The sequence below is a fragment of the Rosa rugosa genome, chromosome 4, assembly GCF_958449725.1.
Source record: "Rosa rugosa chromosome 4, drRosRugo1.1, whole genome shotgun sequence".
Taxonomy (NCBI): Eukaryota; Viridiplantae; Streptophyta; class Magnoliopsida; order Rosales; family Rosaceae; genus Rosa; species Rosa rugosa.
In genome coordinates, this window is record NC_084823.1 from 27,677,400 (window position 1) to 27,700,215 (window position 22,816).

General features: G+C 40.2%; 1 protein-coding gene across 1 annotated transcript; it reads right to left on the reverse strand.

Annotated features, from left to right (window-relative positions):
• Nucleotides 1-15,723: 15,723 nt before the first annotated feature.
• Nucleotides 15,724-17,053, reverse strand: LOC133745225 (chitinase 10-like). The gene is made up of 2 exons (XM_062173258.1): nucleotides 16,414-17,053; nucleotides 15,724-16,253 (listed from the first exon to the last, which is right to left on the reverse strand). Exons 1-2 carry the CDS (start codon nucleotides 16,872-16,874, stop codon nucleotides 15,887-15,889), a joined length of 828 nt encoding a protein of 275 aa, XP_062029242.1. The 5' UTR covers nucleotides 16,875-17,053; the 3' UTR covers nucleotides 15,724-15,886.
• Nucleotides 17,054-22,816: the final 5,763 nt, after the last annotated feature.

The following is a 22,816-nucleotide window of genomic DNA, read 5'->3' on the forward strand; positions in this document are numbered from 1 at the left end:
GCTACTGCAGCTTGTTTTTGCTGTTATTTTTGTATCTTGACATTCAGTTTCAGAGGAATTTGTTAGTGTATTTTAGGGCTCCTTAAGTTATGAGTTCCCTTATTCCAATCTGTGCTAAACTTTTGTATTAAATCTTTATTTTTTTTTCCTTCCCCTGCCATGGTTAGTTCCCCCCCCCCCCCCTCTTTGTGTGATGGTCAAACGGGCAATTACAGTTCCAGTTGCTTGCAATGCATGGTTTAACCTAACCCTACAGCTAGTAAATTTCATTCTAGAGTATATAATGGTATGCTTCTTACCCTCTGCAACCGCAAGTTTCGTAATGGTGTTAAACTACCAAGTAACATCCTCGCAACTAGAACTGGCAAACGGGCTGCTAGGCCCAAACATGGGACGAGCCCGGCATGGTTAAAATTGGCCCGACATGATCCGAGCACGATTAATATTGGCCTGACAACTTTGTTCTTTTGCAAGCAATCAAAGATGAGTTAGAGAATCTAAGTATTGGCGAAAATTCTTTTATACACAGCGGTGCAAGTCCACATACACCAACTAAGCAATCTCAACCGTCTATATGTAGGATCCGTTATTTATCACTCAAAACAGTCTAATCTCAGCAATGCGTGTATCTTTACGCCGTGTACCGAAGACTCTCCCAAGTATTGGCTGCAAGCAGTGATAGTGCCACTGACAAGTAAGAATCAGAAGGTGTTGGGTTGAATGGATGCATAAGGTGGACAAAGAAATCTTGCAATAGATTTATAAGCTGCCAATGAAAAATTAAGATACTAAATCCGATAATTTGAGAAGGAAAAAAAAAAGGTATGTGCATTATGCATGTAAGTATGTAACCAATCCTGGATGTTCATCTCCTTCTCCAAATACGAAATTAAATGTGATCGTTTACTTCATTTGTTCACTTTATTAAATATTTATAAATGAGTTTGAGCGGTGATCTTAATTAGTGCGCATAATTATATGGAACTCTCTCAAGTCACATGTTAATAGATACACATGACCTCACTCTTAAGACAATTTGGATAGAGTGCTCCCCTTTTTTGCGGGTTAATAGGACTGGCTAGTTCGTCCTTTTGGCCTGATTGTCTTCGAACAGTCCTGCCATCGAGGTGACTTTCTTGATAGAATCAATACTAACCTTGCCTCCTTGACTTGTATAAGAGAAACCCACTTTAATATTCCAAATTAGCTAGTTGACTTTCTTTATAAAGTCAGTACTTTACCTCTTTGACTTATGTTGAAGGAAAGCCATTTTAATATTTTATACCCATGATTAGCTAGTTGCACACAACGACTTACTTCTCAAAGTGGGAATGTCGACGCTTTACACATATCAGAGGGAAACTTTCTTCAAAGAGAGAGAAGATTTTTTTTTTTTTTTTTTTGGTGAAAGAAAAATAAATTACAAAATAAAGCCCCTTATACAACCTACACTTTGACAAGGTACTAAGGTAGGGCTGTCAATGGGTCGTGTCGAGTTGGGTTCGTGTCGGGTCAAGGTATTTGTCGTGTCACAAGAGACAAACCCAAATCCAACCAATTTAATAATCATGTCGAAAATTTAAACCCAAACCCAACCTATTTACTAAACGGGTTACCCGTTTCCAACCCGCTTAACCCATTTAATAAATAGGTCGTGTCATGTTGGATCAAATGACTCATTTAAGGATGCATTGCGACCCATAAACTAAAAAAAATGCATAAATTCATTAAATTCACTAAAAAATCCACAAGACGAAGAATATAAATAATTATATATAATTCATAAATAATTAAATCAAATAATGATGAAGTAAAATATTTCAAATTGTCCAATCGTAGGATCAAATACTCCCAACGTCCAAAATTTTAAGAAGAAGTATAACATAATCGGGTTATATGGGTTCACTTCGTGTTGGCGGGTTGACCCGTGGCCAACCCGTTTATTAAATGGGTCATGGCGGGTTGACCCGCGGCCGACCTGCTTTTTAATCGTGCGGGTTCAACCCGCTTTATTTCGTTCGGGTTTCGAGTAGTGTTATCGGGTCGTGTCGGAATTGACAGCCCTATACTAAGGCCACCTCCAACCCAACAAACCAAACTGCTAAAGGGCCATTTTTTAGCCCAAATGGTCTCCAACTAAGGATCAAAGTGCCAAAAGTTAGGGCTAAAGGTGAGTAGAGAGGGTTAAATTTAGCCGTTGGTTTTTCTTCAAAAAAAAAAAAAATAGCCGTTGGTTTTGAATTTTTTTTTTTTAACTTTTACACTATAAATACATATCACTTCAACCTTCTTTTTCACATCTTCCTTCTACTTCGTCATATATATCTCTCTATTCTAAATCTTTCTCCCTATTATTAATCTCTCATTTATTTTTCTTTTATCGAAAATGGCTAGTTCGTCAAAAAGAAGTGTGAATTGGTCACCGTTGGCTAATTCGAGTTCAGCTTTATTTCATTTCGAGTTCAGCTTTATTCCATTTCTAGTTCATCTTTATTCCATTTCGAATTCAACTTTATTTCATTTCGAAAATCATCTTTATTCCGTTTCGAAATTAGTTTTATTCCATTTCAAAATCAGCTAAAGATATTTTTGATTATCTTAAAAAAAAAATACAACCGAACAAATATTTTTGATCATAAAAATGATTTCAATTACTATAAGTAAATTGCTGATAAAAAATAAAAACATATATATATATATATATATAACATATTCAAAATGTTAAAATATATTTTAGGGCTATAATTTAGCCTTGACGGGTTGAAGACGGTTGATATCACATCGATGAATAGTACAGAATTTAGGGCTAAAATTTAGCCCCAGGGCTATTTTTAGCCCTTTTGGTTGGAGATGGCCTAAGAGCATAATGATTCTAAAAGGCGCTCTCACTCTACCGTTTTGAGAGTCAGCAACTCTCTAGCTTCTCCACCCTTTGTGGTGTGTCTCCACCCTTTTGTGGGTGAGGTTTTCTGAGCTTGGTCTCAGTTTTAATTCTTTTGATGTCTCTGTTTCTTTCTATCTCTCCTAGTTCTAGCCCAATTTTTCATCAGATTTCCAGATCTACTATCAAACCTCCCATCCTCCTCCATCTCAGACACCTCACCCTCCCATCTTCATCCTATTTTCTCTTTTTCCACAACTTCAGCTTCACATTCGACCCTTGGAGTCTCGACAAAGATTTGTTCACTTAACTTCACACCTGAAGATTGCAGCAGTACCGCCAAGCCACCGAAGATTGTGGACATCGCCGGACTAGTGGTGTTGTGATGCTTGGTGGTCTCCACCTCCATGACTACCTTTACCAAGTTCTTTGTTTGTTCTTGTTGTTCTTCCTGTGCATGCAATTTCGGTGTGGAGAATGATGATGGAGAGTCATTTGGCATCTGGAAGTCAAGCTTTTGTCGTGGCTCATCTGGTCATGGTGGTACTCACGGCTGCAAGATTCCATCAGTCTTTGCGAATAACAAAACATGCATCTTCTTGATTGTCTTTATAAACTGAGCCATCAAAGTTTAACTTAACATAGTCTTGAAGAGGAGGCTTCCATCTTATAACATTTGTTCTATTTTTTTCTTTGCATCTTATGATGCTTCATATTGGAATCATAATTTTTCAACATGTTGGGAGCAGCATAAGCTATCTAAATAGCATCGATCTCTTCTAGTACATTACGAAATATATACTGATTTTGAGCAAATTAACCAAATGTTATACCTAATAGCTGTGTATTAATGCCAAATCAGTTTAGAAAAATGACAATGAAAGAAAAGAGGATTGAGAGATTCTAAGTCAGAACTGCAAAAAGGGCAAGAATGATCTATTGAAAGATTAGTGTAAATCAAGTCTCTTGTTTTTAATCTCCCTCTAATTAGCTGCCAAGCAGAAACTTTAAGTTTTGGAGGAATAGATGGCTTCCACATTCTAGAATTAGGACTTTAGATCTTGAATGATCTTTTATTCTGCTAGTTTGCATATCAGAAGCAGACTTAATAGAACAAAACCCATTACTTGTAGGATTTTAGACAAACTGATCTTTAAAATTAAAATGAGAAAGAGGAGAAATAATTTGATTTATGACTTCTGGAGACAGAAGACCATTTAATCTGTCAGTTTCCCAAATACCATGCTCAATTTAGTCTTTCACCAGATCACTAGTATTAATCAGTCTTTTGGTTATCATTTAATAAAATATTGATCAAAGGAAATGGATAAATCCAATTATAAAGCCAGAAATTTATTTCAGTACCATCTCCAACAATCCATCTGATTCTTTCTTGAAGAAGAGGTCTCAAATCTAAAATACCTGATAAATTGGGGCATTTAAAGCAAGAAAAAATATGATTGGACACACCTGATAATTTGGCTTTAAGAAGACTCAATCGTCCTCCACTTGATAATGTACTTTCCTTCCAGCCTACAAGTTTCTTCCACGTACATTCTCAAAATGATATCTTTAGTGTTAACTGGATCCGTCCAGCAAACAATATTATTAATACCAATGTATCTTCCAATAGTACTTCAATTCTGAACTTGTAAAGTAATAGAGACATAAGCATTAACAGGAGAAAAAAAAAGAAAAAAAAAAATAGACGATTTATAATACTTAATCTGTTGGCCAGACGCTTTAGAAAATTTATTTAGAGTATTCAAAATATTCCTAGAAGCACTGGGAGAAGCCTTTCCAAAGATTAAACAATCATCTGCAAAAAACAAATTAGAAATTTTGATCCCTATTGGGGAGGTAAGTATTTCAATATATGATTTAAAGGCTCTATACAGAGTATAAAAATATATGAAGAAAGGGGATCCCCTGTCTAATTCATGTAAGACGTTTGGGAGAATTCTTGGGTACCTTGGTGTTTGCCATACCCTCATTTTGTTAAATATTTTGGACCATTGGATTAGTAATATATCCAATAGTTCAAAATATTTAACAAATTGGTAACTTGTTTAGCCCTTAGCCTTTCTAATTTTTTTGGTAACACAAACTACTAATTGAATTCATTCTCAAAAAAAAAAAAAAACTACTAATTGAATTGAAAACAATAAAGATAGTGAAAACAATAAAGCCAATTAATGTTTGATTATCAATTGACAATTGACAATTATGATTTTTCCTTTTTCAAAAAAAAATAAAAGAATTAACCTTCTATCCTAGGTTCACCGAATTACTTTTAGTTAAATAGTCTATATTACTAATTAATTTTATTATTAGTGAATTAATGCTTGATTAATGCTTGTTATTAATGAACAATTACACAATTGAAAATTACGTTTTTTCCTTATTAAAAACAAAAACCTTCTAACCTAAGTTCGCAAAATTAGTATTAGTTCAGTAATCTTTATTACTAATTAATTATATCATTAGTAGTTTCCTTAACCAAATATAATTTTTTTTACATGCATTTTACGACAACGACAACAATTAGTGTAAAAATAAATATTATTTGTTTTAAATGTAGTCAAATGAGAACCTACTTTAGGACTTATTTACTCAAATGAGAATCTACTTTACTCTAATGAGAACCTATTACAATTACCACTTTTAGGACTTAATTACTCAAATGAGAACCTATTTTTCTCTAACGAAGACATTATTTACTTTAGTGCGGATTTTTTTTCTAATTACCACATGTGTCCTCAAAGTGGTTACATGAGTCCTCAAAGTGGTAAATATTATATAAAATAGAACATATATGAATCTTTATGTTTTTATCATTAGTGAAATTATTACTACAATGACTACACATTTTATCACAACCCACAACACTTGATGTAAAAGCGGTAACTTTTATTCTATTTGTAGTAATTACTCCACTTAAACTAATGTACTAATTTATAGACAATTTAACAAGTATGACAACAAATTTGTTGTCAGAGTGGTAAATCTTTATGTTTTTATCATTAATGAAATGATTACTACAATGACTACATATTTTACCACAATCACAACAATTGATGTAAAAGCGGTAACTTTTGTCCTATTTATCGTAATTACTCAACCTAAACTAATGTACTAATTTATGGACAATTTAACAAGTGCAACAACAAATTTGTTGTCAAAGTAGTAAATCTTTATATTTTTATCATTAATGGAATAATTACTCAATGACTACATATTTTACCATAACTCGCAAGTATTGGTGTAAAAGCGGTAACGTTTGTTCTGATTGTAGTAATTACTTCAAAAACTATACCATTTACAAGATTACCAACCATTTTACAATTCCGACAACATTTGTGTTGTGAACATGGTAAAATTAAAATTAGACCAAAAGATATGTAACAACTCAGTATTGTAAGGAGCTTCTCCACTTGATAATCAAGGTCCTAAATTTGATAAAAGTTGTCCAAATATGATATTTACATCTTTGACCACTCAATTACAATAACCACAACAACTGTTGTCATAAGTTGTAATTGTAGTTCAACTATGTGTAATTTATTATTTTGACAATACTTGTTACATGATTTTTAACAATTTTACATATCAAGAAAGAGTGTGTTGTTAGTATGGTAAATTTTATTTTTAAAAATGACACATGTCGATATTTAATTGGGTAACCTGTTGACCAGTTCAGTAGGTTTCCACTATATTAATTTACTAAAAGTAAAAAAAATAAAAAAATAAGGGTATGACAAACACCAAGGTACCCAAGACGACCCCAAGAGGTTTGAAGGATACATAAGTTTGGCCATTGATCGATCAGAATTGAGAAGCTCACAGTTTCTATACAGTTCATTAGATCAAGCCGCTAAGCATGGAAACTAAATTGTTTAAGACAAGCTCGAATATAATTTTAGTGAAGAAAAACATAAGCCTTCTCAAGGTCTATTTTGATATCCATTGATCCAGAACATTTTTTCTTTTGTGAAAAAGTAGGGAAAATTTCATGTGCAACAAGAATATTGTCATAAATTGATCTTCCCGGAGCAAAAGTTCCTTGATTTTCATAAATATGTTTGTGAAGTAAAGGCTTTAATCTGAAAATTATAATTTTTGAGATTATTTTATAACTAACATTGCATATGTTTTTTTTTTTTCTTTTCGAATAAAGGGCTGGTGCAGCTGCTCTCAAGCCCTGATTAATGAAACTGTCAAATATAAAGGGGGACATTAAGCCTAAACCCCTGATAACAATATGCATCTAGAGTATTCCCCGAAATAATATCAGGAATCTCTACAGAAGACATGTATTCTAACAAGCACCAACTAGCAAAGAGTGCTCTACTGGCTACTCCATTTGCTTTGACATAGTGGTGACATAACAGAAAGATAACTCGATATATAACCTGATTACAACGTAGTATAATTACCATAAACCCGATTTTCCTACTATGTTGCCGCCGGCGAATAAACCCGATGACACTTAGAGCAAGTTCACCAGTTGAGTCACCAGGTCACCTACTATTCACTGCTTTTTAGTGTTTATTTTCACTCTCTGAGTCACGGACACAATTTCCAATAAGATCTGGGTCACCAGGTCAGCTTGTAGGTCACCAGGGTGACCCAGGGCACGAAATACACTGTGCCAGTGACCCAGAGAGTGAAAATACACATAAAAAGCAGTGAATAGTAGGTGACATGGTGACCCACGGGTGAACTTGCTCTTAGCTTCACCCTGCCACTAGGCGGTAACGACCATTTGATGAAGTAAGGAACTCGCCACCTACCTAGAGCAGACAAGGCACTTTGAGTACACACACAGGCATATAACCCGACTAGCCCTACACAACTACAGTAGGGACTTATTGCTCGCAAATAGCGGAAAACAACTAAATAACATAAATGTTGTTATAAATAAAAAATCAGCAAGAGCAGAGCCCAAACCCAAGCATCAGCCCAAGTAGTAGGAGTCACAGCCGTCAAGCAAGGCCCAACCCAAATCCTGCACAGACCAACGCCCAGATCCTTGCCTGTCGCGCCACCACCCTTGACGGATCGCCACCGTCGACGCACCACCTGTCCAATCGCCACCGTCAGCAGGCCACCCCTCCAGTTGCTCCACCGTCAGCTCACCCCAACAGCGCTGCTCCACAGCCAGTGCCCTACCGTCTGCCCCCCAATCCCGGCGATCACCCAAACAAGATAGAATCTGGGCAAACTCCATCCAACAAGCAGCGATCGACCAGCCAACCCAAGCCCCACTAACCCAGCTCCAACAAATCGGATCCCAGCCGCCGACCTGCAAGAACTGAAATAAAACCTCCCGGCGGCCCCGAACTCCTCTACCACCAACCACCAATCCATCTGATCCAAAGCAAGGCCACCCCAGTCTGAGAAGCCCCGATCACCTAGCAACAGATCTTGTCCGACGACAGCGTTCATGGACGAGCCGTCGGACGGAGGCAACCAATTTTCGAAAAAAAATCCTAACAGAGAGAGAGAGTTTTTGCCGTTCTTGTTTTTACTGCTCTGAGTCACATTGCATATGTTTATTGGTCTGATACTGCTCTGAGTCACATTGCATATGTTTATTGGTCTGAAATGATTTACATGTTCGGTGATTCAGTCTTTGAAATTCAAACTAAATTTGTAACATAATTTGATATCTGAGTTTTTAGATCATCAAATAAGCTTGAAAGAGACTGAGCTACATGTTTGCATAGTCACATGATTGCAACCTATTTCTCTTAATTTTTGCTTAAAGAAATTATTTTATCACGATATTAAAGCAAGCAATTTTCACATAATAGTGTCAACTTTTGTTTCTAAATACTACAACTAGGGTACGTGAATGAGAACCTTGTTTATTTTAATGAGGACTTTTTTTTAGTTATCTAAACAATACGAAGTCGTGAATGACACCTTCGTTCTCCCTTCCCTTTATAACCTAATTCTTTTCTCAGAAAATTCTATAAAACATACACATATGTTATAGATATATTTATAGACGTGACAACAAATTTGTTGTCATTGTAGTAACGTGACTCCTCTTTTATGTAATCATATATATGCATCTATGACCTTCTTATAAGTTTTGATAGTTTATTATTAGTGTTGTAATTTTAGTTCAATTATAGGTATATATATATATATTGTAACACCCCGAAAAATTGTTATTGATTTCAGGAAATCTCCTGGAATTGATAAAGTGTTCTTTGGTACAATTTCGTGGTTTGAGGGTGGAATGGAAATTAATTCGAATAATTATTCGTTGGAATGGTTCAATTCAAGAGTTGACTTTTTGTACGTTTTGATTTTGTGAAAACTTCCTTCATGAAAGTCGTAGAGCGTGTCGATACGAGTTCGTGCATATGCAGAACCCGAAAATCGCAGTTCGTATGAATTAGTTATGAATTTTGAAAGAAATTTCCATTTTAGTATAAAGGTTCTATTTTTGGAAACTTTCCAGAAATATTTCATTTTGCAGAAAAGGAAACCGAGTTTCCTTTCTCTCTCCCCGAGCCCAGCCACCCAGCCACCTTCGCCGGCATCATTCTTTCTCCTCCGGTCACCATAGGACACGATTCGAATTGGGTTTTCTTCGCCTCAACCTCCTCTACACGTCTGTGGTAGCCATCGAGCACGGGACGGACTGTGGTGGGCGCTGCAAGGACGTGAAGTGCCCTCGACGGGGACGAAATCGCCCTCCTTGGTTCTCCCTCCTCCGGCCACCATAGCCGTAGATTCTTGAGGGTTTTTGTAGCCCAGAGGCTGGGGAAGGATTCTCCCAAGGTAGCTCGCGACGATTTCACGCTTCGAGGACGAATCGAAGATTTGAAGATCTAGGGTTTCAATCGGCCCGATTTGTTCTAAGGTAAAATTCGATCAATTGGCTTATAATTTGACTTTGATGTAGTTGGGAAAGTTGTAATTCGAGTTGAGATGAAGATCTTTTGTTTAGGAAGTTTGGCCAAATTCCGACTTTTGGCCGGCGGCGCCGCCGCCACTGTGGTGGTGTTTTCCGGCCACTTCCAGCCACCTCAGGGACAGTTTATGTCCCGCTTTTCAATCTACACATCGATACGATCGTATCGATGTACAATGCATAATTTTTGGAGATCGTATGATTAAGTTATGAATTTTAGCGTTTTAGGGTTTTCGGTTTGATCGGTTTTCGATCCGGGAGGATCCGGCCGTCCGATCGAATTGTAATTTTGGTATATTGATCGTATAAGTATTCCAGAGACCTTGGCTGGTCTCGGATGAAGTTTCGCCTCAATTGGCATTACTTTCGAGATTTTAGGGCAAATGGGAGTTCGAAATATAATCGTTTTTGATTCGCGTACTAAGTTAAGATCGTATTGTACTTAGGTGACTGAAGGAGTGTATTTGATATTATGTGTGGGTTATGTTATTGCTTAGATTAAATTGAAAAAAATTCTATGCAATTAGGAGAAGTTGGTTAATTTATCGCGTTTCGGTTTAGAATATCTTTATTCTAAATTCGGGGCGTGATAGTTTGGTATCAGAGCGTAAGGTACATATTTGGCGATTGTCAGTACTACTTGAGTGATGGCCCGTCTGCAGCGGATCCTCATCCTATACTATTCGGTATTGATATAGTCATCGGGTATGTGAGAATGTTAAGTGTCGTCTAGAACGTTAAGTCGTCAGAGCATATGTCGGCTCTGTAGGTGAAGTGTAGGAGTTTTGAGTAGCTTCTTGAGTTGTAGACTTTTGAGGAATTTGAACCTCTAGTTTGAACTCTTATTAGACTTTAGGGATTTGTTTATAGAAGTGTATCCTCCTTGTGTTAGTATCTTGGTTAATACGGTTCTTGTATATGACTTATTCATGTGTTTAGGTTTTATACAAGTGTTAACCATGTGCGGGTATGCTCCTTAGGTGATGGATTCTCAGAGAGGCAGGGCCAGGGGTAGCAGCATGATTACCTCTCAGGAGGAGTTCTATCTTGAAAAGGAGGTGGTGCAACCTGTTCCACCTATTGTTGAGACAATCGATGCTACTCACCTAACTAGGCTGACTAGGGAGGTCACTAAACTGGGGGCAGTGGCATTTCAGGGTGATACAGATTACTTGCTGGCCGATCAGTGGATCGAGAACATGGAGACCTACTATGATATGGTCGTCTGTACCGACATGGAGAAGAAGATTACAGCTACGTTCCTCCTCCAGGGTGAGGCAGGACGATGGTGGGATTTTGTGCTGAAGACTAGGAACATATCGACCATGACTTGGGAGGGTTTTGTGGAACTCTTTCGAGACATGTATCTTCCCGCTTCAGGGAGGGAGAAATTGGGGGTTGACTTCATTTCTTTAGTCCAGGGGACTATGAGTGTTAAGGACTATGAGGCCCTGTTCTCACAGTTGTATCGGTTTGTCAGGCCGATGGATCCAGTGTCCTTAGCTAGGAAGTTCCAACAGGGACTGAACCTGGTGATCAGAGATAGGGTGACTCCTTTCCAGTTGCCTACTGTGGCACTTATCTTTGCTAGTGCTCTTGGATTTGAGCAGGAACTTCTGACGTCTCGAGTGGAGATGACTACTATGGGAGATTCCCGAGGAAGGGGAAAGGCAGTTGCGGAGAGCAGTAGTGCGCCAGGTACTCAGGGTGGGTCCTGGAAGAGACAGCGGACTCATAATCAAGCTCCAGCTAGAGTGGCAACTACACCTGTTAGGGTTGCACCTATCAGGCAGGTAGCACCAACTGCACCTATCAGATGTTACAACTGCGGTGAGGTGGGCCACGCTGCTAAAGTGTGCCTGAAGCCGAGGAGCTTGGCATGTTATAGATGTGGCCAGACAGGGCATTACGCTAGAGAGTGTACCCAGTCTCGAGGTAGTGGGCGGGAGACACAACAGAGACAGTTGCCTCCTGGGGCAGGCTAGTGTGTTTGTTATTAGTCAGCAGAGCTCGGGTGTGGAAGGTACCTTAATCAACCTTAATTTCATGTTAGCGTAATGTGTGATACTAGTGTGCCTCCTTTCGTTATGTTTGTTTTGTGATGAGTTTTGCTTGATATCTATGGTTAGACTTTTGTGTGTGAATTCCTATTGTTAGGTATGTGTTATTGTGTGATGAATGCTCTAGGTTTGCTTGAGATGAAATGAAGGTTTCGTTTCCAATTCTTGTAATTCAGGAGTTACATGATTGGTGAAATGATGCAGATATTGTTGTGATAACAGGATTCTTGACTTTTGTGTAGTCTGTGCATAGAACTGTAGTTTTACATACTAGTAGCAATTTTGGTAATGGTGGAGATGCGATTGTGTAGGTTGGCTGTGCCTGATTGTTTGGTAGTACACTTAAATTTCGGGACGAAATTTCTTTAAGGAGGGTAGAATGTAAGACCCCGGAAAATTGTTATTGATTTATGTGAATCTCCTGGAATTGACAAAGTGTTTGTTGGTACGATTTCGTGGTTCGAGGGTGGAACGGAAATTAATTCGAACAATTATTCGTTGGAATGGTTCGATTCAAGAGTTGACTTTTTGTACGTTTTGATTTTGTGAAAACTTCCTTCATGAAATTCGTAGAGCACGTCGATATGAGTTAGTGCATATGCGGAACGCGAAAATCGGAGTTCGTATGAATTAGTTATGAATTTTAAAAGAAATTTCCATTTTAGTATAAAGCTTCCATTTTTGGAAACTTTCCAGAAATATTTCATTTTGCAGAAAAGGAAACTCGGATTCCTTTCTCTCTCCTCGAGCCCAGCCACCCCACCACCTTCGCCGGCATCATTCTTTTCCTCCGGTCACCATAGGACACGATTCGAATTGGGGTTTCTTCGCCTCAACCTTCTCTACACGTCTGTGGAAGCCATCGAGCATGGGACGGACTGTGGTGGGACGAAATCTCCCTCCTTGGTTCTCCGTCCTCCAGCCACCATAGCCAGAGATTCTTGAGGGGTTTTGTAGCCCAGAGGCTGGGGAAGGATTCTCCCAAGGTAGCTCGCAACGATTTGACGCGTCAAGGACGAATCGAAGATTTGAAGATCTAGGGTTTCAATCGGCCCGATTTGTTCTAAGGTAAAATTCGATCAATTGTTTAGGAAGTTTGGCCAAATTCTGACTTTTGGCCGGCTGCGGCGCCACCACTGGGGTGGTGTTTTCCGGCCACCTCAGGAACAGTTTATGTCCCACTTTTCAATCTACACATCGATACGATCGTATCGATGTACAATGCATAATTTCTGGAGATCACATGATTAAGTTATGAATTTTAGCGTTTTAGGGTTTTCGGTTCGATTGGTTTTCGATCCGGGAGGATCCGGCCATCCGATCGAATTGTAATTTTGATATATTGATCGTATAAGTATTCCAGAGACCTCGGCTAGTCTCGGATGAAGTTTCGCCTCAATTGGCATTACTTTCGAGATTTTAGGGAAAATGGGAGTTCGAAATATAATCGTTTTCGATTCGCGTACTAAGTTAAGATCGTATTGTACTTAGGTGACTGAAGGAGCGTATTCAATACATTATCTGCTGTAAGAGAAGACGCAGCAGGATTCAGAGGTGAGTAAATCTCACGTGGTTCATTTACGAACCGAGTTATTTAATTGTCGGAATTGATTGATAATTGTAAATCGTTTTCGAAAACAAAGATTTGTTTGAAATAATATGAACTCGATCGACTACGGTTCATAGGGCTACGGCTCACAGGTAAGAAAATGAATTTAAGTATAAAATGAATTTCTTGGTTTTGATACATATGAATTATAGTTGGTATTAGTGGTCATTTATGCGTGAATGACTACGTATATATATATTTACGTGGAATATATATGTTGGATGGTGTGACATTGTTGAAGTAATGATTGTGAGTTGATTGAATTGTTATTTCGAGCATTTCTCTTATGAGCATACAATTATCATGATGTGTTAATTATTATGTAAAAGTGTGTTTTGCTTGAGGAAAGTATTTGAGTCAAGTGGGCTTTCAAATGTTCGATCTAAGGACCTTTTATCACATTGGTGATCGAGGCAATTATATTGTATACTTGAACCTCGGCCGAGGTGACAGGTTACAATTCAGTTAGAGCTCTAGTCTGTCTGCCAATGTACTGCTTGGGGGATAACTTCGCGTTATCGTGCTCTTGGGTACATTATACTGCTTGGGGGATAACTTTGTGTTATCGTGCTCTTGAGTGCAAGTTTGTAAAAGAATGTTTCGTGTGATCCTTTCATTTATTGTCCATGAGGGACTTGAATCATTATTTATTGTAGTGTTGATTTGTATAACTTGATTGATTCATGATTTGGGGAAATTATTCAGCATGTGGGATTCATGTCTTTTTATTTGAATTTACTCATACGAGCTTCAAAAGCATACTGGGTTGTTGTTTGCAATCCAAGTGCACTATTCCATGGTGTAGCGGTTATTCCTGCAGGTCAGGACCACCAGGGCTGAGTTCGAGGCGTAGTTGCAGCAGTTTAGGTTATTAACCTATTTTTGTTATTAACTGCTGTTTGTATTATGCTCATAGTGTTATTTCAAAGCGGAGCTCTGCTCATAGTGTTATTAACTGCTGTTTGTATTATGCTCCGCTTTGATGATCGTTAAGGCATTGATAACTGCCTTAAAGCTAGTACGGTTCAGGTTGACAGATTCAGTCCGTCCATTGGTTTAAGCGAGTTAGATACCGTAACGATCATCAATTTGGCTGAAAATTTGCAGAGATGATCTATACACTAGTACCTAAAAACTGAACAGTCGAGATGTGGATTTGCGACCGAAAAGTGACCCAAAACTCGAACTTCACACGTTAATTTCAAAGCGGAGCTCCGCTCTGGATAGGATCTGTATATATATATATATATATATATATATATATATATATATATATATATATTTCAAATTAAATTGTAATTTTTGGTTCAGTTAAATGTAAATGAATGTATGATATAGTTGGTGTAGGTGCCCGTAAGCAAATGAATGAAATTGTCGAATCCAATTTGAGGAGGACATAATTCCTAAACATATAGCAATGAGAGAGCATCCCAAATAACAAGGGTTGTCAATCCATCATAGTGGTTGGGCAATACCTTTTTCTTTAAAATGGTAACGTAGCGAAAAGCTACAGATAATGCAGTGCCACAAAATAGTTAAACCAGATTTCCCATTATGATTTTTTTTATTCTTTTTTCCATCTCTTATGATTTTTCATACTCTCAAAGAAAGTCTAAGTGGATTGTTCTACTTATCTTATAGAGTGAACGTTTTGTACTCTATTAATTTCTCAGTCCCTCTAGTTGGGTGGGCTCCAGTCGGTCTTTTGACCAGATATCCCCTTTCGGTACCTTTGGCGCCTCAATCAAACTTCCGTTTCCGGCCTTCGCCTATCGTATGTATCTACTTGGCTTCGTCCAGAACCAAGGGGGCATTCTGATGAGCGCATGCGTGTAGGAATTTCCTGCTTGGAAACATGCCATTGGCTGCAATTTCCACGCCATTTCCCTTATTTCAACTTGACGTGAAGAATGCCTTTCAACAAGGGGGATCCGCAAGAACAATTGTTGTTGACCAGAACTAATCGGTATGACACTACATTTCATCTTGCCATTAGGAGGTGGTGTCCATTTGATCATGCAAAAGAGTACTTGCCGCCGGCGCCTCTTTCTTTTTGTGCTTAATTTGAACTTTTCCTTTCATATATAACAATATTAATGACTCCATGATTGAAGCATTACACATATTCTATTCTTTAATTAAATCTCAAATAAAATTATATAGAGAAGTAAAGTACTAGCTAGATAGAACGATCCATATAACTCGCTATGTATAAAATACATTATTGTTTTAGATAGAGATCTCAAACAGAATCATAGAGAAGTAAAGTACCAGCCAGAAAGATCCATACAACTCGCTAGTATGGTATACATTATTGTTTAAGATAGAGATGGATGCATGTGAAAGCATCAACGTACATACAATAGACTTGCGAGCTAGACTAACTAATTGTTCCGTCACATAAATTAAAATGACTTTTGATTTTCACAGTCTAAATTTGGTCCTGTTTGAACACCAAACAGACTAGCATATCTTTTGAAATAACCAATTCGATCATTCACTCGTGCATCGCTGCCTATTCCACACTCAAGTCCACCGTTGATGATGTTCGTCACCATCCCGAATCCGACAGTCCTATTAGCAGCCATGTCAGCTTGCGTGAGCACATATCGACCCACCATGACATCGTGACAAGAGGGCTTTGGCTTTTGCTCAGTCATCCAGAACCATATAGCTGTTTTGAAAGCTATTAAGGAACTGTTTGCTACTACTTCTGGATTTTTTAGTCCATCAAACCTTAATGCCTTGCCTGCCTGACCATAATTATAGTTCCTGCCCAAGATTTTAACTCAAAAAAATTAATTGGAGGAATCATAGATTAATTTGACAAGTTTAGGTTAAGCTTACCATAAATTGGGTCGATGTTATGTTGAACAACATCCATTTCTCATTACTATTTGCACTAATCGATAGTTGAATCAATTAAGCTTACCAAGATAGTTGAATTGGTCCTCTTCCTTTGTAAGATTTTCCAGGATAGCATGGCCACTCCTTGTTGGTGCTGTCGCAATAGTTGCTTCCCGGATTGACTTCCTCTTTAAAGCACAAACCCCAAGAGTATGGTCCGTCGGGCGCTGTAGCCCACCCGCCTGTGGTCTCGTGAGAGATCTGAGCAAGAAATGCTGCAATTTCACGCTTTCGAGTGGCTAGACTTCCGGTGGTGCCGAATCTCGGAAAGTATTTGGTTGCCTCGATGAAGGAGCGATAGGTGTAGAAATCATTTGCAGGGCATGCTGTGTCGTCCTTGTGTAGAAACAAGTTGTTGTAAAGCTTTTTGTTGATCAAAGTAGATACTGGATGAGCCTCAACTTCCCATGGTGAGATGGAGAAAAGAAAGATGGTAGTGAGGAAGAAGAAGAAGAAGGCTGAAGATAACAGCAAGACCGTAGCCATGGATTTAGGAGTTGTCGGTGATGATAGTTTGTCTTAATTGATTGAATATATACAAGAGGAAACTAATATAGCCCTTCTGTCATAAGTACGTGCCGCCGGCCAATTATATTATGGATTTAGTTTTTGTAAGACAATGAAGCAGCAGACACGGTATAAAGAGGAAGAGTATCTTCCTCATGTAATTTAAAGACTTGTTAATTGATCGAGTCTCATGTAGATGGCTAAAGACTTGGCATTAGTGTTAGTGCGGAAAAAAAAAATTCAGAAGAATATCTTCTCACCTACTCTGTTAATTGGAGTAGGAGTGAAGAAGTCTTGTTAGAAGGCTGCTCTGGAAAAGTGGTTTAAGATGTGATCAGTTTGCGATGAAGAACAAATTTGTAACTTGGGTTTACAAGTAATAAACCCTAAAAAGATAAATCTGGAGTCCACCAGAGAATTTGAGAAAAAACTCTCATTTTATTAAATTTGATATGATAAACTGATTCTAATACAAAGCATGATGGTGCTTATATAGGCATTCAAGACCTAAAATTATAATCTAATAAGAAATCCTAAAGAATCCAAATTTAAAAGGAATTAAGAACCTAAAATAAAAAGAATCCTAAAACAAATGAAAAAAACTAGCTTAAAAATATTAAATCCCGAATCGGATAATTAAAACGACACATTTTGGCTTAAATCTGTTAGGGCTCAATAAAGTGAGTCTTGAAGATCTCGTCGTTCCCATTCTGGAAAGGTATCATGTGTTTCAAATGGACATTCTGGTCAAAAGTTGATCAAGTTTGATTCACAATCAAAACCTGATTTTTCGCACGAGAAACCTGAAAAGTTAAAAACCAAATCTTCTTCAATATTTCAGTGGCTAGTAATTAACCTCATTACGCGTGAGTTACCTATTTTCCAATCATTATTCTTGACTCTTACGCCACTTATTTGCTTTTATGATTTTTCAACTAAATTGGACTCATTCTCGTCCTACATCAGGGCGGGTCCCTGCAAAAAATTCTTTGGTGCCTAAATCAATTTGTGCTTGAGATGCATGTAGTAAGTGAAATTAGATGTGATTGCTTACCTCAATTCTTTACTCCACCAAGTATTTAAAGGTGAGCTTGAGCATATATCTTTGTTAGTACACATAATGGTATGTAGCTCTCGCAAGTCACAAATTAATGGATCCACAACCCCTACCCTTAAGACAATAAGGATAGAGTCGTTGTCTCGTTTCATTGTGGGTTAGTGGGACTGGCTAGTTCGTCTTTGACCTGATTGCATTCAAGTAGCTCTGCCCTCAAGGAGTTTTGTTGATACTTGAGAGATTCTTCTCCGACTTATATCGAGGGGAAACCCACTATAATTTTAACGAACCCCACAATTAGCAAGTTGACACAACCACTTACTTCTCAAAGTGGGAATGTCAACAATTTGCACATACGTCCGGGGGAAACTAAGAAGATTGTGGAACACGCTTGCATAGCTGCGTGATTGCAACCCACTTCATTTTAGTTGACTTTTGGACTTCTTTTTTGACATATTTTTACAACACTTTATTACTGCATGTACGTACGGCATAGTAAAAATCCTTAAAGAATTCATATGACTTAAGTGTAAAATAGTAAAAATCTTAAAATTATATATATATAGCGCTTCTCCACTGCGGACGTCCGCAGTTTTTCTTAGGTATGGATTTGAGGTTTTGACCCACTTTTCGATCATATTTTCACATCTTAACCATTCAGTTTTTAGGTCCTAATGTATAGATCATCTCTATAAAATTTCAGCCAAATTGGTGATCGTTAAGGCATCCAAAACTGCAATTTACAACAATGTACACGAACGGTTCCGGTTCGGCAGATTCGGTTCGTTCGTGTAAATTGCAGTTTTGGATGCCTTAACGATCACCAATTTGGCTGAAATTTTGCAGAGGTGATCTATACATTAGGACCTAAAAAGTGAACGGTTAAGATGTGAAAATATGATCGAAAAGTGGATCAAAACTGGAAATCCGTACCTTTTTTCTTAGGTGCGAATATCCGCACCTGAGCAAAGTTATATATATACAAAATCCTCAAATTAAAATGGGCCTATATACCTATATATATGTATCTCATAACTCCACGCACAGTGTACGGGTTCAATCTAGTACATATAATGAATGCTAGCTTGTTTTTGAATATATAAGAGAGCAATATGAGCCACGACACTAACCTCCAAGGCTCCAATAGGTAGGTCTCATCACTCCATGCAAACTCTTAATGGGCGGCTTTAATTAATGTATTGCTTATAATTGATAGACCAGAGACCCTCATTTATCTTTAGAGGCATTTAGACTAGAATAATTCTACGTGAACTATATTTTAGTATACCACAGAGCACACGATGAGTAAAGTTCTTGATGAATAGGAGCCGAGTCAAGCCAAGTCAGCTGGAGCCATCAGGGAACATCCCCCATCACCACTCTGGTTTTAGTTGCATTGTGTGTATTCAACCCCCTAGTGGCCGGAAGAACAAGCACAAGTGGACTTGCACATGCAATGTGTGTATGACTGAAAGGAAGCTTTGAAACCATGATGCAACGGAAGAATCAGAAGCGTCAATTAGAACGCAAAGCAGAGAATTCCCAGTGGGACAATAACAACCGCAAGGATAGGTCAGAAATGAATGGCACTATATCAGGACATGCTGAATTGCATTGCACATGAATCACTTATCGGAGAATGGAACCAGGCATCCAGCAGCAGCAGAACAAAGCTGTTGCCTCTAAAAGTTCCAGTGCCAGACAAATTGACCTGAATTGCCAACCGTAAGTAAGTCTGTTTAGGAACCCCATACTCAGATATCTGTTTAGGCTTGTTAAAGCCGCCTCCTTCACCCAACCATTAGAACTTACACAAATGGAAGTTGCCTTACAAACATGGAGGACAACCTGGCTTTGCTTCTTGCTATAGACGTGAGGGTCTTGGTCTTCCTTCCGTGCAGATTAGGCATCAAATGTTGTACATACATGTACATTTGCAAGCATAATTAGCTATAATGGGCCACGCTCATTGTACCGATAAAGATGTTAATTCCAACCAGGGGAATGACATACTGATACACCGCCAGGCGGGCTACAACCTCAGCGTCAGATCACCCCCAGATCACCGCCGACGCGCCGCCACGCGCCGCGCCAAAGTAGCATCAGAAGCTCCCAGAGCTGGGGACTGAAGCACATCAGTCCCACATCGAAAACAAAGAGAAGATCAACCTCTTCCTCACCTATAAAAGGTTCTCTCCTCTCTCCTCATTTATTACGCATTCAATACTTACCTACTGTTACTCTGTCTATAAATACATTGACTAACTTAGGCATCGGAGAGTCGAAGGCCGCCCAGCGCGGTCTCCCTCTGACGCCCCCTTTGTATTATATCTGACAGGTAGCGGAAGCTGAGAGCGTCACGAGTAGCGGTCCGCCCGCCGGACCCACGTTAAGCGAAGGATTGGCTACCGCCAGACTTCATGGCTACCGCCAGACTTTGAACGTTAACATTGGCTCCGTCTGTGGGAATCCTTGAACAAAAGGTCATCCCACCACATCCACCATGACTAACGGTAGCGGAGGAAACGCTGGGGAGCAGGCGGACCATTCCACCATCCCCCAACCCTCCAACCCAGCGTGGAGGCAAATCCTAGCGGTAGCCGCCCGCCGGGCCAAGATCTCATCACTATGTACGAGCTGGCACTGGCGGATCTTCATAAGGAAAACAGAGAGCGTGAGGAGGAGCGCAGGGAGAGGGCTGAGGCCCAAAGACAGTTGGCTACGTTGATGACACGTTTCAATAAACTAAAGAGGACGCTGGAAGCCACCGCCAATCCAGCGCAGAGTGAGCAATCACGCAGCAGCAGGCTCAGTCGGCCCGGCACCAGCACGTTGGTACCAGGGCCAGTCACGCAGATGCAGGTAGCGCCGGACCCACCTGAACTATTGGGGATGGGACCACCGCCCATCCCCCAGCTAATGTTGGAGCAGGTGGCGGAATCACTGCCGAACACCAACCGCTCGGAAGCTAGAGCAAGGACTGAGGACAATCCGCCTGCTCCAAGGCGCAGGCAGGTACAGCGGAATACCCAGGCAGGCTCCACCGGCAGTACAACCGCCCAGATACTGGAAAGAGTGCAACAACTGGAGCATAGATTAATCCGGGCGGAGTCAGGCGCCCCAGCGCCAACTCAAAACCCACTCTTCGCTTCCAGACCTGGACCCTTCACCGCTGCGATCCTACAGGCTATCAGACCAGCATATGCAAAAACCCCAAGGATGTCACATTACGACGGCATGTCCGACCCCTTCGTCCACATGGACACCATCAAGATAGTTACCAACAACAAGGGATTTGACGACGCCACCCTGTGCCACTTGTTCGGTGAAACACTAGATGGTGAGGTTATGAACTGGTTCTTCGAGTGTCCGCCAGGATCCATTGATTCATTCCATGCACTATCGCACGCCTTCCTCTCTCGGTTCCTCTTGTTGTCCGCCGGACATCACAACACAGGTCAGCTTTTCAGCGTCAAGCAAGGGGCGGACGAATCACTGAAGGCATTCATCACACGGTGGCGGACGGCAGCATCTCAGTGCCGTGATCTAAACAAAGCAATGGCATCGGCGGCCTTCAAGCGGGGACTCCTCAAGGGGCCATTTCTCTATCACCTCAACTACAATCATCCTAACGCAGCATATGACCACGTCATGAGTGAGGCGGTCATCCATGCCCAGGCGGAATTCATGACATATGGAGAAACCCCACCGCCACCAGCAACACCAACAAAGTCAACCCAGCCATCCTCCAGTCATCAGGAAACCGCTAATAAGACCCCTACGCCACCGCCAACTGACAAAAAGAGGGAACGTCAGCAGGACCACTGACGGCAATAACTACCGCCAAGATAATTCGCTATCTACTGCCGCTATGGTGTCCCACATACAATCATCACAGCCAGCGGCACGAAGTTCAACGGGGAACTCATGTCTTTCACCGCCAACCTTGGCACCAGGATGAGTTTTGCGTCTGTCGCTCATCCCCAAACCAACGACCCACATTTGGGATACCGAACACTTTCGGTACTACTACTACTACGTATAGTCATGCCGCTACCCAGGAGCATCTTGACTTAGCTAAATTTTTGTTCAATATTTAGCTAAGGGAAGCTACCCAACGGGTACTACCCCACTTTTGTATCCGCTGACCAGTCAGCTATCAATGAAACGAGGAATTATTCAAACCATTGTTCCCAAGTCTAGCACCGAGGGCAACTGGCAACGCCAGCAATCGTCAGCGGACCACGTCCGCTACGTGGTGCACTTGGACCAATCTTAATTCCTTTAATGTTTCATCGATTGGCAAAAGAAAACTACAAGTCAAAACTCTAGCGGTACAGACATCATCACAAGCACAACTTCGAAAACTTCATTCCATTGCAAAATATTTGTTACAAATTGTTATGCCTCAGCGGCTATAAAAAAAAAGGAGAATACAATGAAGGTTTCAGCATCAGGGGTTGCCCTCGGCATCTTTTGCTTCGGCATGCGGTGGCAGGATCGCGCGACTCGTCTGATCAGACCCGCGGGCTGTGGGACTTGGCGTCTCTATTGTGCCGTCCGCTCGGGTGTGCGCCGCCAGGAAGCCAGCACGCGACATTTCCGACTGGGTAGGAAGAGGAGTCTGCTGGGACCCTTCCGCCGGGCGTGCCCCACTTTCTCCGCTACCTGAGCAGGCACCTTCCGCGGGGGCGGGTACAACGCCTTTCTCCGTTGGGACACTCTTCGCCGGCGGCACGTCGGGTTGAGACGCTTTGACGAAGTCGATGGCGCCCTTCCGCCTCAGCAACTCTACATTTGCCATGGCACCGGCCTTCGCCGACTCCGTTAGCGCCTTCTTGTACTCCGCCGACTGTTTGAATGC